The sequence below is a fragment of the Gadus chalcogrammus genome, chromosome 22 (genome assembly GCF_026213295.1).
Source record: "Gadus chalcogrammus isolate NIFS_2021 chromosome 22, NIFS_Gcha_1.0, whole genome shotgun sequence".
NCBI lineage: Eukaryota > Metazoa > Chordata > Actinopteri > Gadiformes > Gadidae > Gadus > Gadus chalcogrammus.
Window position 1 is genome coordinate 2,148,651 of NC_079433.1, and position 11,105 is coordinate 2,159,755.

Here is an 11,105-nt window from a genome sequence, read left to right on the forward strand (position 1 = left end):
GCGCATAAATGACTCTTGCACCCGGCGCAAATCTAAAAAGGGTTGGTCTGAAGTAGCTTAATTACCCGTAGGTGTGGTTTGGGCGTAACGTGCAATAAACCAATGAGAGTGCCATCTCCCATCTGCTTTAAGAGCCACGAGCGCATTTGAATCGGACGAGTTGATATTTTGACGTTTGCAGTCTCCGATGAAACAGATGCACGAGCACATGAATTTCAAACTTCAAATGGCTCAGTTTATGGCCAAATAATATGGCCTACTTCACACATGGAATAGCGTTTTCTTCCACAACTTCAGAAACAGTGAGTCCTCAAATTAATTTCGGCAAAGAAAACTTAACAAACATAGGCCTATGATATGCGGTAACTGTGGTTCTATTTGGAGATATACGCAATACATTAACAAACATCGTTTCCTACCAGTATTGTATGCATTATCGTTATCGACTTGTGTTCCCAATATGCATGTGTCCCCCGTTAGCATACATTGCCATGGACTGTATTATGCGTTACGTGTTTAGTTTGCGTGTGTCTATACAGATGGACGCACACACGCGCGCCCGCTTCCATTCGTTTGTTTACACATACACACATGCGCACCCGCATTCTTTCATTCTTTTCAACACTCACTCGCGGTAAAGCAATGTTTTCTCACGATCATATACTCATCAATCCTAAAAGTTATGGGCTTGTACACGATGTCTGTGTCAAGAATATGTGTTTGCTGTACGGTGTTTGCAGATGCATTGAATTAAAAGTACAACTTATTACCGCTGCATCAGCTGTTCTTTCCCAAATAATTTACCAAGAATGTGTGGCTAGGTAGATTGAGAGAAGTAAAGTGTATGCGCGAGGTGCACAAGCAACATTATGCATGCGCCCTTAAAATAGCATCTGAACAACGCACTTTAAACCAAGTATTTCCTGGTTTGTGGTGCAATTGTTTTCTGAAACTACAAAATAGCACCAGGGAACGTTTGCGCCAGAACACGCCTCCTCCTTTCGCCGAACCGCGCCTTGGGGCGCAAGATCATTCCCTAATTTACAGGCGCGTGGCGGTGGAGGGAAAAGAGCACTCTGCGCCAGTTGCAAACAAGCAACGACACGTGCGTCAGTGTAGAAAGTCAATTGCGCCGGAAGCAAGATGGGAACCCTGAGAGAGAAACAGGCAGAGAGGGACGGAGAGCGAGAGATACCGGAGGGTAGTGGTGTAACGGTGTAACAGTAGAGCTGTTCAGTACGCCCTACTGTTACAGTAGGGCGTGTTGAGGGGTTACAGTAGAGCTGTTCAGTACGCCCTACTGTTACAGTACAGCGTGTTGAGGGGTTACAGCGTGTTGAGGGGTTACAGTAGAGCTGTTCAGTACGCCCTACTGTTACAGTACAGCGTGTTGAGGGGTTACAGTAGAGCGTGTTGAGGGGTTACAGTAGAGCGTGTTGAGGGGTTACAGTAGAGCGTGTTGAGGGGTTACAGTACAGCGTGTAACGGTGTAACAGTAGAGCTGTTCAGTACGCCCTACTGTTACAGTACAGCGTGTTGAGGGGTTACAGTACAGCGTGTTGAGGGGTTACAGCGTGTTGAGGGGTTACAGTACAGCGTGTTGAGGGGTTACAGTACAGCGTGTTGAGGGGTTACAGTAGAGCTGTTCAGTACGCCCTACTGTTACAGTACAGCGTGTTGAGGGGTTACAGTACAGCGTGTTGAGGGGTTACAGTAGAGCGTGTTGAGGGGTTACAGTACAGCGTGTTGAGGGGTTACAGTACAGCGTGTTGAGGGGTTACAGTACAGCGTGTTGAGGGGTTACAGTACAGCGTGTTGAGGGGTTACAGTAGAGCGTGTTGAGGGGTTACAGTACAGCGTGTTGAGGGGTTACAGTAGAGCGTGTTGAGGGGTTACAGTACAGCGTGTTGAGGGGTTACAGTAGAGCGTGTTGAGGGGTTACAGTACAGCGTGTTGAGGGGTTACAGTACAGCGTGTTGAGGGGTTACAGTACAGCGTGTTGAGGGGTTACAGTACAGCGTGTTGAGGGGTTACAGTACAGCGTGTTGAGGGGTTACAGTAGAGCGTGTTGAGGGGTTACAGTAGGGCGTGTTGAGGGGTTACAGTACAGCGTGTTGAGGGGTTACAGTACAGCGTGTTGAGGGGTTACAGTAGAGCGTGTTGAGGGGTTACAGTACGGCGTGTTGAGGGGTTACAGTAGGGCGTGTTGAGGGGTTACAGTACAGCGTGTTGAGGGGTTACAGTAGAGCGTGTTGAGGGGTTACAGTAGAGCGTGTTGAGGGGTTACAGTAGAGCGTGTTGAGGGGTTACAGTAGAGCGTGTTGAGGGGTTACAGTAGAGCGTGTTGAGGGGTTACAGTAGAGCGTGTTGAGGGGTTACAGTAGAGCGTGTTGAGGGGTTACAGTAGAGCGTGTTGAGGGGTTACAGTAGAGAGGAGGTACCTGCAGCACCTTGCCCTCCGGCGTGTCCTCGAACTGCAGCTGCTGCTGGTACAGCGGGTCGGGTGACTTCCTCGCCAGGCGCGTGCGACGCTTCAGGACACACTTCCCGTTGTCCACCAGGTACACCTTCACGTACGGAGCTGCACAGATTCGCTCCGTCACTCATTTTTATTTGTTTGAACTACTTTTGTTTTCACGTCGTGGGGCATTATGGGTAACAGGAACAGGTGACTGACAGGGGGTGGCTCTCACTGGTTCCTCTCAGCCGCGGTACGACCAAACAACCAGAGGAAAACAAGCAGATAGAACATGGGCTAGGGCCATTTCACCATCTGGCTGAATCAACAAAAAACGTTTTGATGATTATTATTTAGTTATTTAGTAGTTAAAGGTTGTATCAGCCCTCCCACGTTTCGTCCATCCAGTCAAAACTATCATGAACGCAAAACCCCACAACACCCACCCCTGGTCAGTGATTGGTTGGAACACTATTTATTTTGGTTTTGAGTGGTTGGTTGTACCACTTGTTTTTGTGTGCGATCTCGGAGCATAGGCTGCCTACAGAGACGTGTTTTTTTGACGGCCTGCTCATGGGGCGGGCAGCTAGCGGATCGTGTGGACAGATCAGACGAATGTGATAGTTTATGTTTCGGCCTAGCATCGCTGCTACGACCTTTAAGTGGTGTACCTGGGACGTTGTTCTTGGTCCCCTGTTTACCCACAAGCCCCCTGGCTCGGATCACCTCCACGTCCAGACGTTCCTTCCTGTACACCATCCCGATCTGGATGTCACCTGACAGGAAGTGACATCACACTCATCAGCAACCGCGTTGCCACACTGCACAGTGTGATTCCCGAGTGTATATGGACTGACCCATTGCAGGCGTGGCCAGGGTCTGGCGCCCAGCCAACTGGGCGGGGCCAAGCCCATCCAGGAAGCCATTAAACAGCCTATCAGAAGCCAGCTTCACCCCCGGGAAGATCAGCCTATCACAACACAGGAGAGGTCAGAGTGTGTGTGTGTGTGTGTGTGTGTGTGTGTGTGTGTGTGTGTGTGTGTGTGTGTGTGTGTGTGTGTGTGTGTGTGTGTGTGTGTGTCTACGTGCGTGTGTGTGTGTGTGTGTCTGTCCGTGTGTTTGTTTGTGTTTGTGCATGTCTGTGTGTGTGTGTGTGTGTGTGTGTCTTTGTCTGTGTGTGTGTGTGTGTGTGTGTGTGCATGTCTGTATGTGTGTGTGTGCGTGTCTGTGTCTGTCTGTCTGTGTGTGTGTGTGTGTGCATGTCTGTGTGTGCGTGTCTGTGTGCATGTCTGTCTGTGTGTGCGTGTCTGTGTGTGTGTGTGTGTGTGTGTGCATGTGTGTGTGTGTGTGCATGTCTGTGCGTGTGTGTGTGTGTGTGTGTGTGTGTGTGTGTGTGGGGCCCTACGCTCCGGGCGTGGGCTCCTCAGCGTCCAGGTCCCTGCTGGGCTGTCTGGTGAAGCGCGCCCTGAAGTCCACCGCCAGCCCCGTCTCCACGCTGCGCTGCACCGGCAGCCGGATCACCTTCTTCTTCTTCTCCTCCTCTGTCAGTTCAAACCGGTTCACACTGCTTTACACTAGTCCACACTGGTTTACACTGCATTCAACTGGTTTACACTGGTTTAGACTGCTTTACACTGCTTTACACTGCTGTAAACTGGTTTACACTGGTTTACACTGGTTTACAGGGCATTAAACTGATTTACAGTGCTTTACACTGCTTTAAACATGTTTACACTGCTGTACACGGGTTTACACTGGTTTACACTGCTTTAAACATGTTTACACTGCTGTACACTGGTTTACACTGGTTAACAGTACTTTACACTGTGAGGTGTTCTGTTCCTCTCCAGACCAACTGGTTTAAACCATATGTATCTGGTTTTATTTGTCCTTGTCTGAAAGGGTTTGGACTGGTCTGAACGGGTTTGGACCAGTCTGAGAAGGTTTGGACCGGTCTGAACAGGTTTGGACCAGTCTGAACGGGTTTGGACTGGTCTGAACGGGTTTGGACCAGTCTGAGAGGGTTTTGACCGGGCTGAACGGGTTTGGACCAGTGTGAACGGGTTTGGACCGGTCTGAAGCGGTGCACTCACCCTCTGGGTTGGGCTGGGAGGAGCTCTTCTTCCCCAAGCCCACCATCCCCATCATCCGGGCGCCCAGGCTCGACCTCCTCTTCTTCTCATCGTCATCATCGTCGTCCCTCCTCCCCAGAGAGCAGATCTCCCCCGCCGCGGCGGGCGCCTTGGGGGGCGGGGCCCTGGAGGTCACGCAGGGAGGGGCATGAACCCAGTCTAATCCAGTCTAATCCAGTCTAATCCAGTCTAATCCAGTCTAGTCTAATCTAAACTAATACAGTCTAAATTAAATTAATCCAGTCTGAACTAATCCAGTCGAATTTTAACCAATCCAGCCTAAACTAAAATAATACAGTCTAAACTAATCTAGTCTAATCTAAACTAATCCAGTCTAATCTGAACTAATCCAGTCCAATCTAAACTAATCCAGTCTAATTTAAACTAATCCAGTCTAATTTAAACTAATCCAGTCTAATCTGAACTAATCCAGTCTAATCTAAACTAATCCAGTCTAATCCAAACGAATCCAGTCTGAACTAAACTAATCCAGTCTAATCCAAACGAATCCAGTCTGAACTAAACTAATCCAGTGTCATTTTATCTAATAGTCTAATCCAGTCAGAATTAATCCAGTCTTTTCTAAACTATTGCGGTCCAAACTAAACTAATCCATTGTAATCGAATCTAATCCAGTGTAATCCAGACTAGTCTGACAGTTTAAAATCCTGTCTCTTACTTGGGCTTCTCTGGCTCCTCCTCCGTGTCCTCCCCCTCCAGTGACTCCCCCTTCTCTAGGGACGGTCTGCTCTCCCCGTCTGACCCCGCCCCCGCGCTGTCTTCCGATTGGCCCTGAGGGGCCTCAGAGCTGCTGGATTCAGCCAATAGTAAAGGAGCATGCATGGAGACACAAAACGAAAAGAATGAAAATTGAAAATACTTGCAGCCAAATTACTAATGCTAACATGCTAATGTTACTGAGATCCATGCTAAGAATCAAGTTAAAGGCTAACATGCTAATGTAGCTACACACCAGACTAAGAATCAAATGACATGCTAACATACTAGCGTCACTGTTAGGGTGGGGTTAGCAGGTTGGGGTTAGGGTGGAGGTATCCCCTGATACAGTGAGGTGGGCTTAGGGTGGAGGTATCACCTTAAGCGGTGAGTTGGGGTTAGCAGGGTGGGGTTAGGGTGGAGGTATCACCTGATACAGTGAGGTGGGGTTAAGGTGGAGGTATCACCTGATACGGTGAGGTGAGGTTAGGGTGGAGGTATCACCTGATACAGTGAGGTGGGGTTAAGGTGGAGGTATCACCTGATACAGTGAGGTGGGGTTAGGGTGGAGGTATCACCTGATACGGTGAGGTGGGGTTAGGGTGGAGGTATGACCTGATACGGTGAGGTGGGGTTAGGGTGGAGGTATCACCTGATACGGTGAGGTTAGGGTGGAGGTATCACCTGATACGGTGAGGTGGGGTTAGGGTGGAGGTATCACCTGATACGGTGAGGTGGGGTTAGGGTGGAGGTATCACCTGATACGGTGAGGTGGGGTTGGTAGGGTGGGGTTAGGGTGGAGGTATCACCTTAAGCGGTGAGGTGGGGTTGGCAGGGTGAGGTTAGGGTGGAGGTATCACCTGATACGGTGGGGTGGGGTTAGGGTGGAGGTATCACCTGATACGGTGGGGTTAAAGTGGAGGTATCACCTGATGGTGTCGGACGCCTCGCTGCCCCCGGTGGCTCCAGACGATACGTCGCCCTCTGATGCCTGAGTGAGGATACAGTACCATAAACGGGTCAAATATAGAATAAATATATAAAATATATCATATCTACCAAATATATGTACGCATAAAATATATATATTTGAAACATAAATATATATGTTGAATAAATGTACGCATCAAATCAATTAAACATCTTCTATCTATGAAATGTATACACACATATATATATATGACTCACCTTAGCCGGAAGGACTCCAACTGGAGAATGAGACAGAGAGCAAATGTCAATCTACCATTACAAGGATTTATGTTTCAAAAATGACATCTGTACCGATGTACACTGTGGGCTGTTCCCTTACCATGGGCTGTTCCCTTACCTGTTCCCTTACCACGGTCTGCTCCATTACCTGTTCCCTTACTACAGTCTGTTCCCTTACCTGTTCCCTTACCACGGTCTGCTCCATTACCTGTTCCCTTACCTGTTCCCTTACCTGTTCCCTTACCACGGTCTGTTCCCTTACCTGTTCCCTTACCACGGTCTGTTCCCTTACCTGTTCCCTTACCTGTTCCCTTACCACGGTCTGTTCCATTACCTGTTCCCTTACCACGGTCTGCTCCATTACCTGTTCCCTTACCACGGTCTGCTCCATTACCTGTTCCCTTACTACAGTCTGTTCCCTTACCTGTTCCCTTACTACGGTCTGTTCCATTACCTGTTCCCTTACCACGGTCTGCTCCATTACCTGTTCCCTTACTACAGTCTGTTCCCTTACCTGTTCCCTTACCACGTCTGTTCCATTACCGGTTCCCTTACCACGGTCTGTTCCATTACCTGTTCCCTTACCACGTCTGTTCCCTTACCTGTTCCCTTACCTGTTCCCTTACCACGGTCTGTTGCATTACCTGTTCCATTACCACGTCTGTTCCATTACCTGTTCCATTACCACGTCTGTTCCATTACCTTGGGCTGTTTTCGCCTGCTGGTCCTCCCATTTGACCTCTGTACAGGCAGAGAAAAAACAATTGGTCTCTAGTGACACAGTACCCCGGAGAGACAATAACCTGGAGAGAGATAGTACCCTAGAGAGACAGTACCCCGGACTTGCCTTTCCTTGATCCTCCTGGGGTCGTTGGCCGTTTCTCTTGCTCTAACAAACAGACAGACAGACAGATGGGTGAATACAGACAGACAGACAGACAGGTTGGTGAATACAGGCAGACAGACGGGTTTAAATAAACAGAGGCTATAATATTATTGTCATTGTGTTGGTGATGATGGACAGACAGATTGGTGATGACTTAAATAAGTAAAGATACAAACCTGAAGTCTGGGATGATGTAGGGGCGGGGCCAGGTGCAGGGTCGGGGCATGGTGTAGGGGCGGGGTCGGGTTTAGGGGCGGGGCCAGGTGTAGGGGCGGGGTCGGGTTTAGGGACGGGGTCAGGGGTTGGTGCGGAGACAGGTGTAGGGGCGGGGCTTGGTGTAGGGGCAGGTATTGGGGCGGGGCTTGGGGTTGGTGCGGAGACAGGTGTAGGGGCGGGGCTTGGTGTAGGGGCAGGTGTTGGGGCGGGGCTTGGGGTAGGGGCGGAGACAGGTGTAGGGGTGGGGCTTGGGGTAGGGGTGGAGACAGGTGTAGGGGCGGGGCTTGGGGTAGGGGCGGAGACAGGTGTAGGGGCGGGGCTTGGGGTAGGGGCGGAGACAGGTGTAGGGGCGGGGCTTGGGGTAGGGGCGGAGACAGGTGTAGGGGCGGGGCTTGGGGTAGGGGCGGAGACAGGTGTAGGGGCGGGGCTTGGGGTAGGGGCGGAGACAGGTGTAGGGGCGGGGTCTGGTAAATGGGTGGGGCCTGATGTAGGGGTCGGACCAGTAATAGGGGCGGGGCCAGGTGCAGGAGTGGGGCCTGTTGAGAGGGCCATGGCTGGGCCAGGTGTGTGTGGGAGACCAGGTGTAGAGGCGGGGCCTTGTGCGTGGGCGGGGCCTGGAGTGACTGGGGGAGCAGGAGGGGGCGGGCCTTGAACCCTTATGGCTGGTGGTCCATGATGATTGACAGGTGGGGGGGCTTGTTGGAAGGGAGATGCTTGGTGAGGGGCAGGAGCCTGATGGGGAGGGGCTTTTAGAACGACCGACTGAGCAGCCTGAGGAAGGACTGGGGGAGGGGCTTGGCGTGGGGGAGGGGCTTGGTTGTGATGAGATGCTAGTGGAACTCCTGTTGACCAATAGGGAAACATGTAATGAGACATTAGTTAGTTTTAATTATAGACTGGGTTTAACTATAGACTGGGCGTAACTATAGACTGGGTTTATCTGTAGACTGGGTTTAACTCTAGACTGTGGTTAATTCTATAGACTGGGTATAACTCTATAGACTGGGATTAAATCTTTAGACTGGGTATTTAACTCTAACCTTTGTTAACGTTGTAACCTTCGGACAATTCAGCTCGGTCTGAATAAAGACACAAAGGAAGAGTAAGGATGGAGAGAGAGAGAGAGAGAGAGAGAGAGAGAGAGAGAGAGAGAGAGAGAGAGAGAGAGAGAGAGAGAGAGAGAGAGAGAGAGAGAGAGAGAGAGAGAGCGAGAGAGAGCAGTTAAGAATATAACTTAGCATTGTGTAGCATCTTATCCTAGCTATCTTTGTTGTGTACGGGGAACGGGTCAACCTAGTGATTGCTAGTGTGCTCGGCACTTGGTTCTATGAACATTCGTTTGGGTGTGGGCGGGCTGTATTATGTCTGTCTGTCTGTCTGTCTGTCTGTCTGTCTGTCTGTCTGTCTGTCTGTCTGTCTGTGCCTGTGTGTGTGTGTGTGTCTCTCTGTCTGTGCCTGTGTGTGTGTGTGTGTGTGTGTGTGTGTGTGTGTGTGTGTGTGTGTGTGTGTGTGTGTGTGTGTGTGTGTGTGTGTGTGTATGTGTGTGTATGTGTGTGTTACATACATGTGACCTGTGAAGGGGCGTGGGGCAGCTGTCTCCCAGATGTCCCATTTGGAGAGAAAGCCCTACTCACAGACGCACACACACACATACACACACACACACACACACACACACACACACACACACACACACACACACACACACACACACACACACACACACACACACACATATTAATACACTCAGCCTAGCACATTCCAGCCAATCAGATGAGGTGGATTTGTCACCTGACAGGGCCGGGCGACGAGGGGGCGGAGCGTTGGGCAGAGGGGGCGGGGCGTACGGCAGAGGGGGCGTGGTCAGACCGCAGGTCCACTGAGCGTGAGCGACCGGAGCTGTCATGACTATCCATCCCTTTGCTTGCTCTGCAGGAATAGTGGGTTACATCACCATGACAACCACGCACCTCCTCAAAGCCATCGCCATGACAACCGTGGAAACCATGTGTCAACAGATTATGTTCATGTGGACATGTTTACCTTACTGAGACACGTAGAGATCTATAGTTATAGATCCGATAGATCTTTAGCTAAAGATCACATAGATCTATAACTATAGATCTATTGGCACTATAGTATAGATCCAATAGATCCCTTAGATCTATAACCAAAGATCTATAGGCACTATAGTAATAGATCCAATAGATCTATAATAACTATAGATCTATTGGCAGAGGGGGCAACCATAAGGTGGCCAATAGATCTATAACTATAGATCTATTGGCAGAGGGGGCAACCATAAGGTGGCCAATAGATCTATAACTATAGATCTATTGGCCACCTGATGGAGATCTATAACTATAGATCTATTGGCACTATATTAATAGATCCAATAGATCTATAGCTATAGACCTGTCCTCTACCACCACATCTATACTAATATACCTGCTCTATCTGTTGATCAATGGATGTAGATCTGTTCTATTTATATCTATACATAGAGCTGTATACCATTAGATATAGATCTGTGTTTACCTGACGAGCTCATCGTCCAGGGCATCAGGCTCGAAGGGGAAGTGAGGGATGAAGTCCTGGCTGCAACCGAGACATGCTAACCTGTTAGCTCTTTGTCATTAGTAAACATGCTAACCTGTTAGCTCTTTGTCATTAGTAAACATGCTAACCTGTTAGCTCTTTATCATTAGTATACACGCTAACCTGTTAGCTCTTTGTCATTAATAAACATGCTAACCGGTTAGCTCTTTATCATTAGTATACATGCTAACCTGTTAGCTCTTTGTCATTAATAAACATGCTAACCTGTTAGCTCTTTAAGTATACATGCTAACCTGTGAGCTCTTTATCATTAGTATACATGCTAACCTGTTAGCTCTTTATCATTAGTACATACGCTAACCTGTTAGCTCTTTAACATTAGTATACACGCTAACCTATTAGCTCTTTAACATTAGTATACACGCTAACCTATTAGCTCGTTGTCATTAGTATACATGTTAGCTCTCGCTCTCATTATGACCCACTCCGCTATACTCTGTAGTACTATCTAGTGATACATACTGTGATACTTTACAGGACGACTCTCATACCTGAAGTCATCAGAGTTAGGGTTCACCATGGGGGGGGTCCAGGGGGCGGAGCTAGGTCCAGCGGAGTATCTTCAGGGAGACAACCTCAGTCTGTCCTTTATCACAGTCTGTCCATTATCACAGTCTGTCCTTTTTCACAGTCTGTCCTCTATCACAGCTACAGTCTGTCCTCTATCACAGCTACAGTCTGTCCTCTATCACAGCTACAGTCTGTCCTTTATCACAGTCTGTCCTTTATCACAATCTGTCCTCTATCACAGCTACAGTCTGTCCTTTATCACAGTCTGTCCTCTATCACAGCTACAGTCTGTCCTCTATCACAGCTACAGTCTGTCCTCCATCACAGCTACAGTCTGTCCTCTATCACAGCTACAGTC

General features: G+C 49.1%; 1 protein-coding gene across 1 annotated transcript in view; it reads right to left on the minus strand.

Annotated features, from left to right (window-relative positions):
• rims2b (regulating synaptic membrane exocytosis 2b) overlaps nt 1–11,105 on the minus strand; it is a 28,271-nt gene that overhangs the window by 396 nt on the left and 16,770 nt on the right. The window contains exons 17-29 of the mRNA XM_056583384.1: nt 10,157–10,216; nt 9,410–9,547; nt 7,579–8,045; nt 7,364–7,405; nt 7,219–7,257; nt 6,496–6,515; nt 6,237–6,298; nt 5,270–5,401; nt 4,552–4,715; nt 3,864–3,999; nt 3,316–3,428; nt 3,130–3,234; nt 2,442–2,581 (exon numbers count right to left, since the gene is read on the minus strand). Coding sequence (XP_056439359.1) covers nt 2,442–2,581; nt 3,130–3,234; nt 3,316–3,428; nt 3,864–3,999; nt 4,552–4,715; nt 5,270–5,401; nt 6,237–6,298; nt 6,496–6,515; nt 7,219–7,257; nt 7,364–7,405; nt 7,579–8,045; nt 9,410–9,547; nt 10,157–10,216 — 1,618 coding nt within the window. The remainder of the gene's footprint in view (nt 1–2,441; nt 2,582–3,129; nt 3,235–3,315; nt 3,429–3,863; nt 4,000–4,551; nt 4,716–5,269; nt 5,402–6,236; nt 6,299–6,495; nt 6,516–7,218; nt 7,258–7,363; nt 7,406–7,578; nt 8,046–9,409; nt 9,548–10,156; nt 10,217–11,105) is intronic.